We start from the raw sequence: 23,153 nt of genomic DNA, 5'->3' as shown, positions 1-23,153 counted from the left end.
AGGGACCAGCTGTGGACCTTTGATCTGATGAAGATGACGAAAAAAACGTAAGAAATAATAATAATTCCATAGAAGCTGGTTTTGAATGTTTACTGTCATAACACTGTCTCTCTCTTTCTGTTTTTCCATGGTGACCGGTTTGGAGGGGCCAGCTGTGGTCCTGTGATCTGATGAAGATGATGAAAAAAAGTAAGAAAATAATAATGATTCCATAAAGGTTTGCTTCTGAATGTTTACTCAGTGTCTTAACATTGTCTCTTTCTGTTTTTCCATGGCAACTGGTTTGGAGGGGCCAGCTGTGGTCCTGTGATCTGATGAAGATGATAAAACAAAGTAAGAAAATAATAATGATTCCATAAAGGTTTGCTTCTGAATGTTTACTCAGTGTCTTAACATTGTTTCTTTCTGTTTTTCCATGGCGACTGGTTTGGAGGGGTCAGCTGTGGACCTTTGATCTGATGAAGATGACGAAAAAACGTAAGAAAATAATAATAATTCCATAGAAGCTGGTTTTGAATGTTTACTGTCATAACACTGTCTCTCTCTTTCTGTTTTTCCATGGTGACCGGTTTGGAGGGGCCAGCTGCGGTCCTGTGATCTGATGAAGATGATGAAAAAAAGTAAGAAAATAATAATAATTCCATAGGTGTTGCTTCTGAATGTTTACTCAGTGTCTTAATATTGTCTCTTTCTGTTTTTCCATGGTGACCGGTTTGGAGGGGTCAGCTGTGGTCCTGTGATCTGATGAAGATGACGAAAAAAACGTAAGAAAATAATAATAATTCCATAGAAGCTGGTTTTGAATGTTTACTGTCTTAACACTGTCTCTCTCTTTCTGTTTTTCCACGGTGACCGGTTTGGAGGGGCCAGCTGTGGTCCTGTGATCTGATGAAGATGATAAAAAAAAGTGAGAAAATAATAAACAAGACCTGATCACAAACATGAGGTAAGAAAATAATAATTCCATAAAAGTTACTTCTGATTACGGTACTCAGTATCTTAACATTGTCTCTTTCTGTTTTTCCATGGTGACCGGTTTGGAGTGGTCAGCTGTGGTCCTGTGATCTGATGAAGATGACGAAAAAAAGTGAGAAAATAATAATAATTCCATAGGTGTTGCTTCTGAATGTTTACTCAGTGTCTTAACATTGTCTCTTTCTGTTTTTCCATGGCGACTGGTTTGGAGGGACCAGCTGTGGACCTTTGATCTGATGAAGATGACGAAAAAAAGTAAGAAAATATTAATAATTCCATAGGTGTTGCTTCTGAATGTTTACTCAGTGTCTTAATATTGTCTCTTTCTGTTTTTCCATGGTGACCGGTTTGGAGGGGCCAGCTGTGATCCTGTGATCTGATGAAGATGATGAGAAAAAACATGTCTCCAGAAAATGAAGAAGATGGAGCTGATCAGAAGAGCACCCTGATCTGTCTGTAAATCTGTCAATAAAACTGAGTTGTTTTTTTTGGAATTGTTATTTGGATTTTTTTTTTTTTTTAAGAATTATACAAATGTAAATATGTTTAGTACAATTTACTTTTCTGGTGGGGAAGTCCGCTACATGGTTGTCTACTGGAAAGCTACACTGTATATCACTAAACTTAGCTTATAAATTATGGCTTTTTTACGTGCTCAAAAATTCTGTGAAAAACATGCATTCTTGCATGCATTCGGGGTTGTAGAAGCTAGCAGGTGGTGTACCTTTGCCAGAATTTTGTATTTGATTTGCTTAATTGCTATGACAATGGAGGATGTTGCCTTAGTTTTAAACCATGAATATGAATACTATTGGTTTAAAAATAAGTAAAGATCGGAGACTGGTATACAAGTTGTTGTTTTATCCAGATGTTAGCGTTCACAGCCTGCTTTCTCAGTCCTATAGCACCAGCCACAGTTGAACAGTTGAAAAAGATGTATTGCCATTGCCATCGAAGACAGTACTGAAGTAGGCCTGTGTAGGACATTGCAGCCATGCTTTTGCTCTCCTGATGTGCCCAGGGACTGCAGGCCAAGGGCTTTGGAGAAGATGAGTGAGTTCTGTGAAGACATGGGAGATGTTCACACAGCTGTGGGACCACAGCAGCCAAAGAGAACATAGTTTTAGACATCTTTTAATAAACTTTGGAAAATCACACTCATAGACATTTATTTGTGTTTTAATGTAGGCTTAAATGTAGGTCATATTCTAGGCCATTGTTAGATGTCTTGTACACATATTGGTGTAAATTTCAGTGTATATTTTTTGCGTTATGATCCAATCACAAACACTTGTTTAAAGGGTTCAGTGAATCCTTGTACCCAGTGTGTCCAGAGGAGCAGTGCTATTTGGAGGGACCTGGACATCCTGGACTCCCTGGTCTCCATGGTGACTGTGTGTCACCAGAGTAAGCAGCAGGGCATGGACGTGCTCTCCTCCAGAGACGCTGGCAGGTACTCTAGATACTTTAGGTACACTTGGTAGGTATACTAGTTATATATAGGCAAGGACACTCGTGTAGATTTTTGAGCCACATGATGAGCCAAATACGGCAAGGCTGGAGGACCCCGTTCAATACTGGGAGAGACAGAAAAATGTGTATCCAGAGCCCATGTATGTGTGTATTTATATAAGTTAACAGTGGCATTCTTGTGTATGCCTGCCTCATCTGTGCCCTGTGAGTGGTTGTTTTCCGCACACATACACACATATACACGTTGTGTGTGTGTGTGTGTGTGTGTGTGTATGTATTTATATATATATATATATATATATATATATATATATATATATATATATATATATATATATATATATATATATATATATATATATATATATATATATATATATATATATATAAAATATATATAGAAGGTGCGCATGTAGGCTACTACAGACTTGGGCAGAAGAACAACTGACCGCAAACGTCAAGCGTGCATTCTCGAAGAGAAAGAGCCACTTGGCGGTTCGTGCTACTGGAGCATTATCCCAGCAACTTTATTTCGATGGAGCCGAAGACAAATACGACCTTTGGGAAACAAGATTTTTGGGACATTTACACATTCTAAACATGAAAGACATTATTCTAAATGAGCCAGTCGGAGATGAGCAAACGTCAGTAGACAGAACAAAGAATCTGGACTGTTATGCAGAGCTAATAAGGCTCATCGATGATAAAAACCTTTCACTAATTAGGCATGATGCTAGATACAACAGCAGGAAAGCACTGAAAATACTAAGGGAACATTACTCAGGGAAAAGCAAGGCACGCATTATCAACCTGTACACGTCTTTAACAAAGTTATGGAAAGCAGAAAGTGAATCAAAAACGGACTACATTGTCAGAGCGGACAACCTCATCACAGCTCTATGTGATGCCGCTGAGGCTGATGGTTTGATGTGGTAATGATTCTTGGTGGTCTACCAGATTCATACAAGCCTTTAGCAGTACACATAACACAAAATGAGGACAATGTGACATTTAAAGATTTCAAGGAGACTACACACATACAACGAGCCTGAGAAAATGAGCACTGCTGAGGCAACAGACAACGTGATGAAAATATTCACAAAGCAGGATAAAAATATCCAAAAAAAAGTACACCAGCAGCACTCAAGGTAAAACTGACAATACAAACATGACATGTTACAAATATAGACTAATAGGACATAAAGCAAGAAAATGTACTTGGAACGTATGGTGCAATATTTACAAAAACAACACACACCAAGAGTCCATATGTATGATAGCTGACAAACAAACCAGTGACTACATCTTCAAAGCTGCACAAAGAAAAGGTAACCCGTCAATCCGCAAAGTAAAAATTAAAGGCATTACGGTAGATGCAGGAATAACGTCACAAATTGTAAATGACATTAAAAGATTTACAAGTTTTTACAGCACATTTCAACCAGAGACTCATTCAACTCGCTAATGGGACAAGGTGCAGTGGAAAGGCTCAATGCAGAGGAACTGCAACAATACACTTACTGGACAGCTGTGGACAGCACAGGGCACAACTACAGGATGCTCTGTACATGCCCTCCTATCCATACAACATCTCTTCAGTGGCCAGAGCTGCCAATGGAGGAGCAACTGTGACCTTCAAGAAGGGAGAAAGTCACCTGATTACAAAAGACGTTAACACATTTAAAATTCACAAGTATGAAAACTATATTATTTGCCCACTGTTGTTGCTCATACAGACCAGTGTAAAGTGTGTCACGATGTCCAAACATGGCATGAGATTTTAGGGCATTGTAAGTTTGAGGATGTAATCAAACTCCAAAGTGTAGTCAAAGGTATGGAAATGAAGGGAAATGCTGTTAAACCAGATCAGATGGGTGAGATCTGTACGAAAGACAAGTTCACCCAAACAAAAAAAAAGGGAGCCAGTCTGTAAAGCAAAGAAACCCCTGGAGCTAATCCATACAGACCTGGCAGGCTCAATGAAAATGGCTAGTTTAGACAGACACAAATACGCACAGTGTTTTACTGATGATTATTCAAGTGCTGTATTAGTGTATTTCCTTAAGTCTAAGAGTGATGCTATTACAGCAACAGAAAAGTTCTTAGCCGATGTAGCACCCTATAGAAAAGTCAAGTGCATACGTTCAGACAACGGCACTGAGTTTATGAACAGAAATTTTCAGTGGTTACTGACAAAGAACAAAATCGGACATGAGACATCAGCACCTTACTCGTCACTTTACACACACCTTACTCGCCACACCAAAATGGCACAGCAGAGAGAAGCTGGCGGACACTATTTGATATGGCTAGATGTTTATTGATAGAAAGTAAGCTACCAGACTGTTTATGGAACTATGCTATCCAGAAAGCCTCTCACTTGAGAAACAGGTGTTATAACAGGTGAACAAAGAAAATTGCATATCACTTATACAGGAAAGTTACCAAACGGGTCACAAATGCAAAAGTCACAAGCACAGTCACAAGCAAGAGAAGGGCAAGCTAGATTCCAAGTGTGAGCATGGCATTTTTATAGGCTACGATAAAAACAGTCCAGCCTATCTAATTTTTGATCCTGAAGTGAACAAGGTCAAGAAGCACAGGTTGGTGAAGTTTACAGACTGAGGGCGATTCATTGGACAAGTTACAAAGGTGTTGATTTTTGTTATCGAGCTGTGTGTGATATTCCAAAAACATAGGAGGAAGCAGGGACATCATCCAAGTCAGTTCTGTGGAAAAATGCCATGGATAAGGAGATGCTATCACTGGAGGAAAAGGAGACATTTCAGCTGACCCCCTTGCCACCAAGTAGACACGTTTTAGGAGGGAGATGGGTCTATGCATTGAAAACAGACACAGATGGATCTAACAAATACAAAGCAAGATTTGTTGCTAAAGGACACAACCAGCAAGTGGGAAATGATTGAGAGGAGACTTTCTCACTCTCAAGTGTCAGAGTTCTTATGCAGAAAGCAGCGCGGGAGGACTTGATCTTGCACCGAATGGACTTAAAGACAGCATATTTGCATGCACCTTTTGGCTGTGAGAATTATTTAGAACAACCACAAGATTATGAGAAACACTCAAAAACAGGTGAAAAACTGGTATGTAGACTGAAAAAATCCTTGTATGGACTCAAGCAATCAGTCAGAAACTGGAATACTGTATTACACACCTATATATGTGAAAATGATTTTGTACAGATTGTGTGTATACAAAGGAAAAATATGGTCAAAAGTTAATACTCATTATCTGGGTAGATGACCTCATTATTGTTGCTACTAGTGAAAATGCAATGAATGATGTGAAAAGAATGTTACTCTAAAATTCAGAATAAAAGATTTGGGAACTCTGAAACATTTCTTAGGAATAGACTTTGAACAAACAACCGGAGTAGTCAAAATGTACTACCTGACATTAAATTTGTTGTCAGTAAACTTTCTCAACACTTTAGTGAACCAACTGTGGAACATTGGAATACAGTGGAAAAAAGTACAATAGAACAAGGACTGTACTTCAAGAAAAATGTAACGGAAAGACTTGGCCTGACAATTTACTGTGATGCAAGTTGGGCATCAAATGAAACAGACAGACGTAGCACTTCAGGTTGTTGTGTTAGTTTATGTGAAGGAAGTTCACTGATTTCATGAAAAACAAGAAAACAACAAACAGTAGCTCTCTCTACCTGTGAAGCGGAGTACATATTTTAGCTTCAGCTTTATAGGAATGTCTTTACATAGAACAGCTATTTAAAAGGACTTGACTGCTACCAATATGAGAAAACAAAAGTGTAAGAGGACAATCAAGGCATGATTGCACTTACAAAAAATCTTGTTAACAGACAAAGGTGCAAACATATTGATGTGAAATACCACTTCATAAGAGATATTTTTAATTCTGGAAGAGTACTATTGGTATATTGTCCTACAGATCTAATGACTGCAGATATCTTAACAAAACCAGCCACAAAGCAGAAGCTAAAAGATTTAGCACAGAAAATACTTGGTACTTAAAGAAATGAAACGGTATCAATGATGTGAAAATTTTATGAAAATGTTCAGATATTGTAATTTTGTTTTACCCAGTGAGCTAACATCGAGTGGGGGTGTTAAGTATTGTTCATAAAAGCAGCGCTCTTACTGTGTAAAAGAGGCGTTTTATTTTGTAGACAGGATGTGATGTCTGTTGCGCGCGCTCTCTTCTCTCCCTGTGGCGCTCACATTGTGCGGCCGCTGTTGCGCCATGCAAATGTTGTATTAAATAAATATGCCACGTAGAGACGAAATACTTATCAAGAATAATGTCAAGAATAATTTTTCCCAGTTATGAAGAGATATCTATGTCCAAAACACCTTAACAAGTATATTAGGGTTACATTTGTTTTATTTCTAAAATCAAGACAACATTACATTATATTACGCTGCATGGCCCTGACACTAGCTCACAATTTGATTAAATGACTGTCTAACTAACTAACTAACTAACTAACTAACTAACTAACTAACTAACTAACTAACTAACTAACTAACTTACTAACTTACTAACTTACTAACTAACTAACTAACTAACTAACTAACTAACTAACTAACTAACTAATCACCAGAAAGGTGGCAGGTACTTGTCTCCATGGAGATGTTATTGCTTTGCCTGGAATGTTCCACAGTATAGCCTTAAACTTGTATGTTTTGCATTTATTCTATTACAGATTTTTTTTTTTTTTTTTTTTTTTAATTGCTGGATAATCTCTTTTAAACATGTATTATTACTGTGAGCAGGCTCACCTCTTCATAGATCTGAGGTGTAACTTGGCCTGGTGCCATCAGCTGCTCGTCTCCATGGAGGGAGTCAGGTTTATTGCTATAGTGTGGAAGTCTGACCCATCTGTCTGCATGTAGGATTTCTGAAAATGAACAGAACCAGTGACAAAGAACCGATGCACTGGGCTGATATTCTTAACTCATCCAAGACAAAAATACCAATAGTAATTGACAGATAGTGACAGATATAGCCGATACTGTGGAAATAGTTTCTCAGTATTTTGTCAGTGAAAGATGTGTGTAAGTTATTTGGGATTCACTGTACACTGTTTGCAGCGTGTGGAGAAGAGCGACCTCCTGAGGACCCACGGAGAAGTGCAGGTGATGGAGGGTTAACCCTAACCCTCTGTGTAGATCAGTGTTTTTTATGCGCATTGTCTCTGACAATAATAAAAAATAAACAACACTAAACTATTCAGATAAAAAAAAAATATATATATATATATAATCAGGGACCTCTTCAACATAAACTATAAATTAAACTCACAAGTTAAAAGTTTAAAGACACAAGTTAAGTTGTATTGATATTTAATATTGACACATGGGGCAACAGCCATTTTTACAGCACAATTTGCATAATTCATCAATACCTCCTGTATACAATCACAAAACCATGACAGTATGTCATTATACTTTACAAGAGGAAAACCGGGACAGGTTTACAAGCATATCTTTGTACAGTCAGCATACAGTATCTTATATTATTTGCTTCTATATCTATTTCCCTCAATATCCTTCTACTTCGGTCATTTTTTCTTTAATATCTGGACACAAAAATAGTATGAACCACCAACAAAACATGCAACATCCAGTGAGGGCACATTTAAATCTCCTTATTAAGATCTGTGTTAGTTAGACTATGATAATGCTTTAGTGTTTAGTGAGAGGGGGGTTGATAAATCTCTAGTCCATAAAGACAGACGGCTAAATCCTTCTCATAACTGTACATTATTCAAGTCAATTGTATCTATTTGTCTGCCATGAACCATTTGCCCACAAACCCAGTACAAAACATGTATTTACAAAGTTGGAAATAGAGATGACAGTTGTAGGAGTACATGAGAGAGTAATGTTGTCTTTAATGTCACGAGAAAGGCAAAAATAAAACAAACCATGATTTAAGTAAAATGTATGCGAGCCAATGGCATGCATGAACTTAGTATGAAGAGGCTATACGTACAAGCACATGGATACAAAAATAACTGGTAGGACCAATAAGCATTTTATGCAGTGTTTACCTTCTATACAATTGTTGTGAATATGTTACTGAATAATTAAACTAGCCAAATGACAAGTGCATGATAAGTACATTTCTACCTGTAAAGTTGAGTTTTTGCAAGTATTTGTTCATAAAAGAAAATGGAATTAGTTCTGAGATTTTAGGCCCTCTAAATATTGTAAACAAACATCACCAAGTATAAAAACCTCACTTCTTATCTAAAGCTGTGAATAAATAAATAAAAACATTTACATAATTTAAAAACATGACATAACAAGTTTAATTAAACATAATAAAAGAATAATAACAAAACTAGGTGCAAAATATAACCAAAAGTGAAATCTCTCAGTTTGAGATATACTTGCTGTTCAATGTTGCATAGAAGTCACTCAGCTTTTTTTATTCAATAAAAGAGTAATTTATGAAGCCACTGATTCACCCCTGACTTCCAAGTGCAGACTGAACGGCCTTCTTCAAATGCTGCAAGAATCAGCAATTCAACATTGTAATGTTCTGTAAGGACAGCATGTACAAAGAACATAAAACACATAAATGTCTTACTGTCACTAATCCAGGTAATGTATTTTATTACATGAACGTTGTAACCCAATGTAGTAGAACATTGGTTGGTTTGGAGCCTTTTCTCCTTCCTTTAAACAAAAAGACATCTACGGATATGCCATTTAAAGCAGAATGACCGTGTCAGCTTTACATTCTGAGCAAAAAGTGCAAAATACTACAAAAGCAGTCTAGTCTAAACGTTGTGTGCTTGGATCTCCTGACAAAAACACATGTAAATGTCAAATGTTGAATAAAGGACTCACATTTGGAAGGGCATTGTGGGTAAATAAAAGCTCTATCACAATCATCAACACTCGATTGTCTGTGATAAAGATAACTCTATCTATATATTCTATATATCTATCAATATATTTAAACTTCCAGTGTTAACATTTTATTCACTATTTACAAAGTGAACCATTGAAGTCTTCTGTGCAGAACATGTGGCACTGCAAACCGAATACTCATGCGCACAATATACAGTATAATATCCAGACTCATATATCAGATAGTATGAATATTATATTCAATAATAATAATAATTATTAGTATTTCATCAGTTTAAAACAGATCGTTTCTCAGGAGAGATAATTAAATACATGCTGATTTTTTTTCCCTCTTTCAGTGGAATGCAAGACAGTGTGTTACAAAATAGTCTATCCTTCCCAAGGAAACAACAAATAAGTTTCTGCTATTGTTTGTAATATAAAAATAAATAAGAGAACTTTTTTAAGGAATAAATAAAATTTAGATATTTTGTAAATCAGTAAACTCTGTAGATAATAAATTCATGGGATATAGTGGCTTTCAAACAATGTAATGAATAAAATATGTAAGTTCTACAATAACTGTTATGTCTATTCCCTGTTTCTAGTAAACTTTAGTGTTATCTTCAGTGTTAATGACTTCTGTGTGTTAGTGACTGAAAGTGTATATGTAACATATACATATGATGAATCTGTTGAAATGTGACATACCTGGTTGATTACTCTTGACCTTTGACCCTGGTTATTCTACGCAGTGCATTCTGTAAACATTTCAACAGTCTCTTCTAGAAAACATTTATCGATCATCTCTCTTTTATTGTCCATTGTTGTACTGCACCGAGAGTTTAGTTTGCCCAACGTACATTGATAGATGGTTAACAAAATCATAGTGCAGTCGCTGGCATTTTCCATGTCCCTCTATGAGTGGATTTGGGCAGTACTTGCATGCAACTTGTACCAGCTTACCACCCGTTTACGTAGATCCACTTTGTCCAACCACACATAGGCCTCACCAATCAGGGTCTTCTTCACAAACTTGCCTCCATTTGATACCAGGAACAGCTGTTTGAAGGTACAATCAGTACTTGTGCATTGTATTCATGCATACACATTTCTGTCATTTGTATGGTATAGAAAACAAAACCTGTAGGGCGTGGCCTGTGGGGTTCATGCAGAAGCGGAAGGTCTCATTGAAAGATGGCTCTCGGTCATGGCGGCACACTCTGGTCTTCTTCTTGATGATCCTTTTCTGAGTAGCAATATTGACTACATACAGCTTCACATAAAGATCTGTGAGCACAAATACAGGTCAGTTTAAATACTCTTTTGGAGGACACATCTGACCAACATTTGTTTGGGTGATTTGTATAAACAATTGTAAGTCATGTATCTTTATTGTTCTATATTGGATGTACCATGTTTACATATCATCTGCCATAATGGTGATTTATTCACACCATAATTGTAACTTAAACTTGTCTCTGTCATTAAATTCAAATGTCAGTTTTACCTGGCAGGTGGTCTGGAGTTTTGAATTTATAGGTGATGTTGCGACATTGAAGAATTTCCAGGACCAGGTGATCACCTTCTGTTTTAACCTCCTTCTTCAGAGCAATTTTGATTTCCCCCATCACATGAGACTTACCTGCGCACACACACACACATCACATATTGCATACAGAGACAGCAGTACACGCACAGATGGGCTAGAGTGACAGCTGACCTCTGGTGGACCCTTCGAGAAATGTCACAATGAGTAATACCAAGCGCTGACCACAAAGCAATAATAGGGTTTGCTCAGACCTCTGTTGCCTTAGCAACTTAATAGAGAGTGGCCTTTGGAATGATGGGTCAAAAGGACCTGACAACATTACAGTCTGAAGACTTGCACTATTGCAGCCATTAAAATTAAAATAACTGTGATCTAACTTGTGTATCATTCTTCATAACTTTTGGATTACATTATTACAAACCAAAACTACAATGCTCCTTTAAAACATGTTTAATTAGTCATTGGTGTGATTCATAGCCTTGAGAAAGTAAGATACAATCAACATTGTGTAAATGTCATTTACCTTCTCCATTATTGTGCCCCATGGAAGATTTCACCATGTCTGTGCCATTTGGGATTTTCCCACTAGAATAAAGTTCAAAGTAAACCATCATTATTAGAATATTCATTTACATTGTTCATGTGAATGAGAGATGTAAATGTCTTACAATCTGGGCACTTGGAAAATGGCACTGTCCACTTCATTGGCTTCTGCTTCTTCATCCAGCAGGCTGTAGACACTGCCACTGAGCCCACTGTCCAGAGAGGCTGCTGTGACCGGAGTTTCACCAGATCTGTAGGCTGAGCGGGCTGCACAAATGCCACAATAACATACATGACATATTATACTACTACTGAAAAACTGAGAATTCCTATATATTGTTATAGTCCACACAAGAGTATAGGAATGAATCACACAAACAGTGAAGAGCAGCAAGAAGCACACAATGTTATTATCTCAGACAGACAATGCAGTAATGTGTTCGGACATTACATTACAAAAAGTTCTGAAATATTACATTTATAAGAGCATGTTTTAACAAGAGGTGCCTTGACTACTCATTGTTAGTAGCTAGCTGTTAGTTTATTTAAATATTAACATAACTTTTGCTTCATTATGTTGTTTGTCTTTTGTATTGATTGATTCCCTCCCTCCCTACTGTATTCATGCTAAAAAGTATGGATGAGGTGAAATATGTAAATGAGACTTGAGATTCATGTTAAATACATCTCCTTTTGACCACTCAGCACAAAGTAACTGTGAGATCAGTAAGACCAGTGGATGTGAGAGTCAAGATGAGTGCATTATATTCTGACATTATAATTGGGTGGCAACTGTGTTGGTGGTCTATTAAAGAGTGTGTTTAATTGCATGAATCTTGGGTGATTTAACTTGAGGTTTCTTATGATTTTATTAAATGTATATAATATCCCTCACTTTTTTTGCAGGTGTGCGTTAGTAGTATAGTATTTCTCTCACACATTTTCCGTGCTCCCTCAGTGCTTTGGTCTCTGCTCTCACCTCCGCAGCTCTGGGGCCTCTCCTCTGACCAGGCCTTCCTGAGGGTCACATGTCTGCCATCCGGGGGACGCCTGAGGGCCACAGGCGGCAGGGTGGGCAGCCAGTCGGACTGGGCTCTCTGAATGGTGAGCACACCCACTACGCTGTGCCTTTGGGGCCTCAGTGAGAAACGACCTCTATGGCCTGGATCCATTAGTTTGTGTGGGCACAGGTCACAGGTGAAGGGTCAAAACCAGGTAACAAAGGTCATGGTTCCAGTCCAAGATGGTGGAGGGAGGAGCAAGATGGAGATTCAGAGAGTGGGACAGTGTCTCTTCACCATGGTTACCAACGTCATGCAGCCACAGTGAGTAGTGCACACTGGCGCCACCTGCATGTCTCTGTGAGGCAGGCTGTGCAGCATGGACTGTGGTGCGTGGTGCTCAGTAGTTCATTAAACAAAGATGAAGGGAGGTAACCAACTGCATGCACAGCAGCCCCCATGAAAGGGGAAGCTTGTTTGTTGTTTGTCAATAGACTTAAAAATTATTTTTTTGAACGCCCACAAGGGAAAAAAAAAAATGAATAGAAATATCAATAGTGGTTGATATTATCTATTGAAAAAGGTTGGGGTGCAACTTTCTTCTGTCATTATTACTTATGTATTTATTGAGTAATTTTACTCAATGTAAAAGTTACTTTAATTCAGTTGAAGTAACTTTATATTATTTATACTAATTATTTTAATACAATAAATAAATCATTATTTAAAATGAGAGTAACATTTGAATATTTTTAGATCTTTAAACTTAATAAGTATGTTATGTGTAAATCTAGTATTGCTTGTGACATACTGCTTATAATTTTGAATAATTTTATTTTAAAATAAAATAAATAAAGTGCCAAAGTGCGTACCAAGGATTGCTCCATCATATTTACATACAGAAGAGAAGTGTGAGGGCTGGCACACTTTGAAAACAGGGGAAGCACCAGGGGGTCGTGGTGAGGGGGGCAAGAATCCAAAGAAAACCAAAGGAAGAGAAAATAAATAAGTGAACAGAAGGCTGAACAGATGAATGCGAGGAAGCCATGCTGTGTGGGCTTTATTTGCGTCTTGGTTTACTTGGTTGGAGGCGTTGCGGTGGCTGCTGCTGTGACTGCTCAGGAGCATCGCCTGTAGCTATGGCACTTCCTCTGCCGCTGTCCTGATGGTGCCGAGTGGTGCTTTTGGTATGAGCACCGTGTAAGCGTGAGTGTTGGCTGTGTCCATGACTCTGGCCCTCAGACTGGGAAGGCTTCGCTGTGCCAGGGCTACTGTGAGATTTCTCAATAGAGGGCGCCTGTGTATCTAAAACAACCACATTAACCAGATTATTATTTGTCTACAACGTTTAGATTACTTTAAAGCATCACAGCTTTAGGGTTGCACCACTTCAAGGCTATATATTCGAAAATGCCAACAATAAGAACCATTTACCGGTCATGCTCTCATCTGTCTTAGATTTTAATTAGAGGGACGCTAGAGGTAGGTCTTAAACTTTTGTGACATTATGACAACCAAGCAAACAGACTATGAGAAAGCAAAAAGCATGAATATTGTGATAGATGCAAAAGAATGAGTGCAGAAGCAGGGCAAGCTCTTAAGTGAGAAACTATTGGACAGATGTAACAGCACTCTTCAAAGCAGTCAGAAACAAAAGAGACTACAGATAAAAGATACAACTGAAAACAATTATCCAGGGGGTTTAGTGATGAGACTGCTAAGGTCAAGCAGGTGAGTGGAGTTTATCCTTTCCTACCCTTTGCTGGATCTGGAAAGACACCATGACTGCGACTCTTGGTGACAGATGATTTAGGTGAATCCTGGATATCGTGCGTTGAACCAGTTTTTGGTGAGGAATGCTGTGAAGAGGTTTTGGAGCTGTGTCGATTCTGTCCTGAGTGAGATCGTCTGTGGTGGTCCCCTTCACTCTGTTCCTTCAGAGGAAGCCATCGGGGCACATTATCCAGCTGAGATGTATTGGACAGGTCTATAAGGACCTAAAATGGTAAAGGGTCAGTGCATGCCAAAAACCCATAAGCAAATTATGTAAAATAGTAAAATCAATTGTACCTCTCCAAGAAAATCATTGGATGAGCATTTGTCATAGTCCCACACACTGACCTCCAGGGTCTTCTTTTTCAGCTGTAGAATGTTAAATTAAAATATCACTTTGCGGAATGACCCTAAACTTAATCACAGGGTCACTTAAAAACAGGGTTATGTTCACATTCAAAGCAACACAGTCTCACCAGCTAAGTTCGGTTTTGTCCAATTAAACAAATTCAATTAAAAAGTAAATTATTCATTCATACTAAATCCCTGTGTGATTGTAACCTGTCTCCTGTATCTACCTGCTCCAGATGGATGTTTTTGTAGATCACAGTCTGGTTCCACTCAGGGTTGATGCTCTTGCCAGCGGGCTTGGACCTCCTCTTGTTTTCAGCACTGGGAAAACACAATAACACACAACATATTGTAGAAGGGGTCACTCCTGAGCACTACCCATGCAGTTTACCAGACCACCAAAATGAGGTGAGAACAATGTAATCAGTACACAGGATACAAAAGGGTGACAGCAAGGGGAAGTGAGGATGTTGACGCACATTGTTGGAAAAGTGCATGATGTGACAGGAACAATGTACGGACCTATGGGCAGTGGGTTACAATGTCAGGGAGTGTTGCAAAAAAGTCCATTTTTATACATGCTGTCTCATTTAAAATAACTCTGCTATGTTGCACACTTGGTAAAATGGATGTTTTTTGCAGTACTGTATGTAGGTTTGGTACAGGGCTGAAGGCTGCAGGGCAAATGCGATTGTTTACATATTAGTTTGTTAAAGACAGGAGGGCTTTGAGGGTGGAATATGTGCAATTTGGATGAGCAGATAAGGGTAGGTGTCTAGAATTAAATTGCAATAAATATAAAGTACTACAAAGGGAAAAAGGTTGTCACCAGCTTGCACAACATTGTTTGGGGCATTGTATTTGTGTGTGTGTTTTTTAATAAATGAAGTTAATCCTTGTTAGTAACTTTTTACCTTCATAAAGCTGACATCCAAGAAGGGACAACTGCATTTCAACAGAACCAATGGATCAAAGTATAATAATTTATTTTGGCAATTCACATACCTGGCATTCTGGACAACCATGACCTGACTGAGGGGATCCAGCATGCATTAAATATAGAGAACAACATACAGAAACAATAGTCAGCGTGAGTGGGGGGTCAAATGAGTGTCCAAGGACTGTGGAAACGGTAGCTTGGAAACAGGTTTTTCCAGACTGTTGTTTTATCAGAAGGGGTTTCTATTGTGTAGTGCACTTGTGTTTATGAACATAAACTGCATACAGTGACAAGGCCTTTTTACAGTTACATCATATAGCCACAGTGATGGGCTGATAAATGGATGGAAATAGATAATGACATTTATGGCATGATCAGTCGCACTGACTGAAAAAAATGTAGTTTTGTTTTTATCAAATTTATTGCAATGTCTGTGCATCCTTAGTGTTGCCAATGATTTTGGGATAAAACTGAAAAAGGTTGTGAAAGTGACATGTAAAGTAGCATAACATGCATGTTTCCGAAGATCAATGATGTAAAAGTGGTACTCTGCACAGAATGTAGGATAATGTTCTCCTGAAAGTATTTAGTAAGCTACTGACCTTTTATTACAGAAAATAATGTGTAGAGGGGAAATTTTGACTGAACACACAATAATAGAATAATGATACAAAAATATTTGTGTAGATTAACAATATATGATGAGCAAAGTAAAAATTACATCATATTGTTTTTTTCATCAGATTTCTTGTAACAGAAAAATGCAACAACAAGCAACACAGTAAAACTCTTTCCCTATTACCACCTTCATTGTATCCCCATCACTACTTATGTGTGTGAAGTTTCCATTCCCTTGACTCACCCTCTCCCTGGAAGAAGATACACTTTGACGAATGGATCAGAGTAGCCATTGTTGTCACGTGGGGCAAGGTTTCTGGCCTGCAGGACATGAACGATCAGGTTTCCCAGCTGTTTGTCATAGTGGATTTGAAGCTAAAACAGAACACAAAAAATCAATAATTTTACTGGATGGGATAGCAAATACAGGTACTAACTGAGAAAAAGCAGGGAACTGTAGTTTAAATTAAATCCTGCTGACATACCTGTATCTCTCCAGAGATGGGGTGTGAATGAGTCTTCGCTCCCTCTGCACTCTATAAAGATGAAAGCATAAAGCAACAGTTACTACTGGTGATGTACTAGTGATTGTCATGGGGTGGAGATAGTGGTGAATAATGAATCTTTTGTGTTCTGGCATTTGATTTGTAACATGTTTTGCAAATACTCCTGCCTTGCTGCTATGGCGCTTCTTGCCGACAGACGGGGATCCTGGCTGGGCTGGGCTGGATATAGCGGAGGTGGTAGGGGGCAGAGCAGAGGGGGCCTGCTGCTGTGACACCTTCTGCAGCTCAGCTGCCAGCTGCTTAGGGTCAACGCCTGGAGACCTGCGAGGTCGCTCACCTGACAGCAGGCACACATCATGTGACATGTCACCAAGAGTTAATGAACAGGCACCAACAGCACATGTACAGTCAGGGTTCAACCATGTTCGCATAAAACACATAAACTCTGCACTGACAGTAAAGTAGGTCACTAGATCAGACAGATACTGCAGACAAAGAGGTTGAGTTCAAGCAGTTACATGTGAACCTACTTTTACCGTGCTCCTGGAAATCCAAGTTCTGAGATGTCTCTGACTCAGCAAGCATATTAAGATCTCTGTAAAGTAAAGTAAGCTCAATACAAAAGCAAATAGCACTGGCAAAATCTAAAATCAAATTCTAAACGTTTCTACTCACAGTCTTACACACACTTCCGCCTCATTACATGGCTGACCAACAAGCCCTTGTACCTCTTCGTAGGTTTTTCCCGTCAGGAACACACCATTCCACTCCAGGACTTGCATTCCTGAAAACAGAATAAATTGTTAAATGTGAATGCAATAGCAATTGACATGCTAGTATATGGAGTCCGGTTTGCAAAAAATGTACTTATTACTAATAGTCATTGCAATCCAGAGAAGCATACAACAGAGAGTAAAAGACACAATAAGCCCATGGCCAAAAAATAGCTTGTTGACCAGAGGGGACAGAAAAAGGTTGAATTCGATAGGCGAAAAATAGATCCACAGGCACACAGCAAACCCACTACTGTATACCATTAGGTACACCCTATAGCAGGACTTACACGGTCTGAAGCAGCTCATGAGCAGGTTCCTGTGTTTGTGGCGATACTCTCGAACTGAAGACGTGGGGAACAGGAAATATGCAGCATTTTTAAAAACTAAAAATTATAGCCTCTATCTTTAGCTTTTGTGTGAGCTGCCATGGTTGCTTCACACAGTTGAGGGACCGTACAATGAGCTCTGCAGTCGTTCTGTTCAGTGTTAATGACAGAACTGTTGTCATGTCCTGGCTCACATGTCCTCACAGCTACCAACACCACAGATGTCTACTAGCCCCGGATAGTTTAAAATCATCAGTTATTGTTCAAAACAGATATTAGACTTCAATTGTGCTGTATTTTACTCATTTAAATGCATTATAATATCATAATTTTATATTAAAAAATACTTTCATAGAATTAATTGTACTCCATGTCTTGATAGATTTATCACAACCCACAAGCCCAGTCTACACTTTTTACGGTGACAAAAAACTCACATCTTTTAACAACACCATTTTTGGGAACAGACTATTGACCATTCTCGATTATATGGTGTGAAATCAATAATTCTACTAATCTCTGTCAATATTCCTGTCTAACTGTTCAACTCGAGTCTTTTGTCTGTTTTTTACACTAGTATTTATAGCCTAAAGTGAGTCATGATTGTCTCTGCACAGGGCTAATAATTTAATCAGGACCTACTTTAAATTCCTTTTTTCAGCTACTACAGTTCCAACACTCAAAAATAGCAGCCTGAGCATTTGGGAAGTTATAAAACAGTATGTTTTTTCAACATATGAGTCTGGGCTCTAGGTTTGCTTTAGCTTATTTTTCTGAAAGAGCTTACCTTCAAGAATTTTTCCAGTTTGTTCTGCTGCTCCACCCGGTAACACTTTAGCAACATATGCTCCAATGTCCCCATTACTATTAGGAACTTCTTTACCTCCAACTATACGGATACCCAGACCATTTCCTTGAAAGAAGTAATAATGACAATGTTTTAAACAGTATGTGAAACCCATGCAACAGTAATTGTAATGGTGCAGAATTTCAACTGCCACTTATATTTGATGCATACACAATTAAACACACCTATGCATCATTAATATAGTGTGTGGCTCATATAGAAATTTCCTTCATATTTCAACATTTTTTTTACACTGCCTTATTATGCAGTGTATTACCTGAGACAGTGCGGTCCTTGGGATCCCTCTGCAGTTTAACCCTGAGGTGAGGGAAGGGGTAATAGGAGCCTTTTCCCTGTGGTACATACACAATAGACAGAGGCACTGGGTTAAGTGTAGATAAATAAATGGGCAAGAATCACAGGAAGAGCTGGCTGAGCTCCATGTGCACTGTATGCATTTACAGTAGGCCTGCATACAGTAAGTATAGTGTTTCACCTGTCTCTTATCCAATCCATCTGGTCGTCCATCTCGAGGTTTCTCAAACCAGTCTGTTTCTTCTCGTCTGAGGTGATATGCTTAGGAGACAAAAAGACCCACTTCTTTATGACCAGTTCAAATTACTATAGTGTTTTATAATAGAAACCAATTTGTATTTAGAACAAAGCGGAAAGATGAAGTGTTGGAAACAGTAAGTAATCACCTGCATGATTAGTATTGGTAGCATGGTTAGTAGATAATTAAGATTAGTGATAGTATCAGTGGATATAATCAATGTAAATATTTACAACATAGTTTTATCATATGGATGTTTCTATATGATGCAAGCATACTGCTGCTATAATTCCTGTACTATTCAACATTTAAAATAATGGCTTACACTTGTAATGCGCTTTACAGTCAAAGCGCTACACTAAAAAGTCATTATTCATTCATTTCCACACTTGGTGATGGTAAGCTACTATTGTAGCCACTGCTGCCCTGGGGCAGACTGACGGAAGCAAGGCTGCCAATCTGCACCATCGCCCCCTCCGACCACCACCTATCATTCGAGCACACACCACTTTCATACTAGGCAATGTGGGTGAACTGTCTTGCCTAAGGACACAACGACAGAACTTGGTCCGAGCGGGACTTGATCCTCCGACCTTCGGGTTGGGGGACCAACACTCTAACCACTGAGCCACTGTTGCCCTTTTTATGTCAAAGTGCCCAACACTTGACTGACAGGTTGTTCAATCAAATTAGTATTAGGCTTGCAAGTTAATGTGTTAGTTATTACAAGCCTATGGAATAACCAATACCCTACCCTGGGTTGAGTCGCCACTGTTCACAGTCATTGGATGTTCACCTAATGCTGAAATAAAGGAACATTGTTGTATTATTTATTTAAATGTAGTAACTAATTTCAGTGTAGGTCTGAGTAACTTAGACCACTGCACAGAAACACATAAAAAAATACAAAATGATTCAATAATGTCATTTTCATTAAGACAAGTAAGATGAGTACATCAATAGATTCTTTAAGTGTAAAATCACGTGCTTCTGTAGGATAAGCAAATATTAAAATGTAAGATCAGCCTTTTACGGTCATAGCACAAAAATGTATGTCACACAAGGCTTGAATAAAAAGGCCCAAGGCACATTGATTACAAATTGGACACCATTAGGCCATTAAGCCTCCTGTGACATACATTTTTGTGCTACAACAGTAAGATGCTGATTTATCGTAATTTTTATATGTGAGAGATGACAAACTGAAATAAACTGGAATATAATAAGTATAGCAAAACTAGATAAAAGAATATGACTGACTTGGTTTTGAACTACATTAGCTTAATTGTGTAATAAGTGTATGAGCCCAGGACATAACCAGCATGTCTAATGAGAACACAACCCAATTCAATAGAAAATTTAACAGTAGAAGAGAAAAAGAAAAAAAAACGATAAAAAAAAAAAAAACATGCAAAATGAAAATGACAAACTGCATGCAGATGGAAAAAGTAAGATTTATTACACACAACACAGTGACGAGGGAAGGGAGTACAATTCTTCTGTTGATATGATATTTACAATATTTATCTTGAGAACACAATAATTACTATTAATAAATATGTTTTATTAAATCTATTACATTTTTTTGCTGTAATTGGAGGCACTTAGAAATAACATTCTAATCATGCTGTTATTTTAAATTAAAGTAACGCTGAGCAAATCTTAAATTTTAATCATAAAATCTATAAAATAAGAAGTAAAAATAGACTTTACATGCAAAACTAAATAAATAGTATTGGGAAATAAAATTTAAAGAGAAATTAAATGTTTAGTCAAAGTTAATAAAAGTAAGACTTACAGTAGTAAGTCTTACTGTATTCACAATTTAGACATGAGACATACACACTTTAAAGCAAACTGTTACTAAGTGCAAATACAGAAATAACTAATCCCTTAGAAATCTGTGCATGCAAAACAAACACTAATAGGAAAACTTTACCTTCACTATCTGACATGGTGCCCTGAAGATCATCCAGGAGCACAGAGCCCCTCCCCCTAGTGGGCTCCTCCCTGATATACTGCTGCTGCTGTTGGGGGTCTTGTAGGGACAGGCATGACCCAAACTGGTCCCTGGAGTCAGCTGAGATGGGTGGGAGGGGTCCAGCGGATGCTCGGGCCATCCCCATTGGCTGTCCCACGGGGCTAAGTGGACTCTCTTCTTCTGAATTCTGGGCTACTATTGGTATCCTTCCGCGTCCACTCTGTACTATGGGAAGGCTGGTAGGTTTGGTGCGGCCAGATGGTGTTTGATAACTGGAACCATCGCCTGATTCGCCATCCCCTTTAAGTCTCAGAGAAGAACTTGATGGGTCTCTTTTGATTGATAGGTCAAGCCCATAGCAAGATGTAGGTCTGGATGGAGGTCTTGAGCGGCTACCGCTAGGATAGGCAGAGTCTAAACCTAAGCTCTGACCTAGGTTTAAAGATCCAGCTAGATTAGCTCCAAGGTTAGACCCCAAGTACTTTTGTTGCTCTGTAATGTTCTTCCTAAGACCAAATGTTATCTCGTCCTGCATGAGTCGACTCGTTCTAGGTGAGCCACTGGAGCCTATATAACTAGTATACTCTGACTCTAGCCCTCTGTCACCTATAGAAGAATATTTTGAAGGTATCTTAGGATCTATCAGTGGTGTCTTGTGTTTTTGATACAGCATAGATGCTGGGAGTTGTTTGGCTGCTTGCTTCTCCAGAGTTAACCTGCTGATGCTATACTTGTCTGTTTTGGGATATTGTCGTTGGGAGTAACTGGATAGACCAGTGGTGGGAGTATAATAATGCTGGGACAGACCAGTTAACTGTTCAAGGCTTTCAGTGCCACCTGTACTTCTTCTGAACTCCTGCTTTAGTTGCTGTTTAAGAAGTTTTAGCTCATAGGGTTCCTCCATTGTATCTTCCTCATCAGGGGTTTTACCATATGTGTGTAGCCTGGAGGTTGAACCCAGATAATCTGTTGACCCCAAATCGGCTGCACTCCTTCTAAGCAACTTTTCAGCTTTAGCAAGTTCTCTCTCTGCCAGACTATAAGATGACGACAGACCAGTGGACCCCTTAGCTATTTCTGCAGCTTCTTCTAATAGCATGTAACTACGAGGTGTATGGTGATCCACATCTGGGTAATAGGAATCTGATACAGCTGACATGGGAGTGCTCGCTATACTTCCCACATCGAGGGCTCTGAGGTCCAGATGGTTGCCATATTTGTCATATTTGACCCCTAGGTAAGCTGATGAGGTGGGATCAGGCTGCCGGCTAATAACGTCATATTTAGTGGCATCAAGTTCAGAGAGGAGGGCAGCCTGTCGAGCGGCTTTCTGCTGGAGGAGCAACATTTGATGGTAGCTTTGCTGTTGGGAGCTAGTTAGCGATGGCACAGAGGAGTATATAGAAGGGGACTGGTATGACTGAGGTGTCTGGTAGAGGGACTGGTATTGGCTTTGTGAATATGGATACTGAGAGTATTTATCATAGTCACCTTTGGTTTGAGTGTTACCAAAATCATCCAGCTCAGACTGAGGGGCAGTTCTGGGACGTTCTAAACCATGTACTTCAATTTCTTCATCCTCCACTGCACCAATGACACTTCTAGTCTCACGTATATGGCTAACTTCGCTGTCTGACATGTAGTCACGTTCGTCAGCAACACTTTGTAAATATGCCCTCTCCCTCTTATCCCTTTCCTTTAGTAGAGCATCCTTTCTTCGATTGATGCCCATTTCTAGGTACCTAAGCTTAGCATCAATCTCTTTCTCCTCTTCATCTAACTCAGCTTGGCGTTTACGAAGTTTGGAAGATTCTCGCTCCACCATGTCTAATTCTCTGTCAATATCTTGGAGGATTTTGGCCCGCGCCATATTTGAGTTGCGGCACATACGTCTCCTTGCTGAGTTAGTGCTGTATGCTGTCTGTCCAGTGGTAGTGGTGGCAGTGGTTGTTGTGGACTCCTCCTCTGATGGAGGGTTAGGCAGTGTTCTCTTCACCTTCTTCTGAGTGCCTGTGGGGGTGCTGGCTTTGTTCTGCAGAAAAGAAATAACAATTAGGTTTATGACTCAATAAATG

The 23,153-nt window shown here is 38.8% G+C and overlaps 1 protein-coding gene across 1 annotated transcript in view; it reads right to left on the bottom strand.

Moving 5' to 3' along the window:
• Positions 1–9,006: 9,006 nt before the first annotated feature.
• The window catches only part of pcloa (piccolo presynaptic cytomatrix protein a), a 41,170-nt gene continuing 27,023 nt past the window's right edge, over positions 9,007–23,153 (bottom strand). Inside the window, exons 7-26 of the mRNA XM_055231905.1 lie at positions 21,037–23,110; positions 19,852–19,899; positions 19,041–19,120; positions 18,822–18,897; positions 18,485–18,610; positions 17,271–17,379; positions 17,126–17,190; positions 16,763–16,932; positions 16,575–16,625; positions 16,334–16,464; positions 15,537–15,563; positions 14,759–14,852; positions 14,478–14,549; positions 14,164–14,404; positions 12,386–12,568; positions 11,532–11,673; positions 11,387–11,448; positions 10,822–10,956; positions 10,456–10,601; positions 9,007–10,373 (exon numbers count right to left, since the gene is read on the bottom strand). Of these exons, the coding sequence (XP_055087880.1) occupies positions 10,230–10,373; positions 10,456–10,601; positions 10,822–10,956; positions 11,387–11,448; positions 11,532–11,673; positions 12,386–12,568; positions 14,164–14,404; positions 14,478–14,549; positions 14,759–14,852; positions 15,537–15,563; positions 16,334–16,464; positions 16,575–16,625; positions 16,763–16,932; positions 17,126–17,190; positions 17,271–17,379; positions 18,485–18,610; positions 18,822–18,897; positions 19,041–19,120; positions 19,852–19,899; positions 21,037–23,110 (4,176 nt within the window). The 3' untranslated portion in view covers positions 9,007–10,229. The remainder of the gene's footprint in view (positions 10,374–10,455; positions 10,602–10,821; positions 10,957–11,386; positions 11,449–11,531; positions 11,674–12,385; positions 12,569–14,163; positions 14,405–14,477; positions 14,550–14,758; positions 14,853–15,536; positions 15,564–16,333; positions 16,465–16,574; positions 16,626–16,762; positions 16,933–17,125; positions 17,191–17,270; positions 17,380–18,484; positions 18,611–18,821; positions 18,898–19,040; positions 19,121–19,851; positions 19,900–21,036; positions 23,111–23,153) is intronic.

The sequence above is a fragment of the Periophthalmus magnuspinnatus genome, chromosome 23 (assembly GCF_009829125.3).
Source record: "Periophthalmus magnuspinnatus isolate fPerMag1 chromosome 23, fPerMag1.2.pri, whole genome shotgun sequence".
NCBI classification, from domain to species: domain Eukaryota; kingdom Metazoa; phylum Chordata; class Actinopteri; order Gobiiformes; family Gobiidae; genus Periophthalmus; species Periophthalmus magnuspinnatus.
This window is presented reverse-complemented; position numbering and strand designations above follow the sequence as displayed.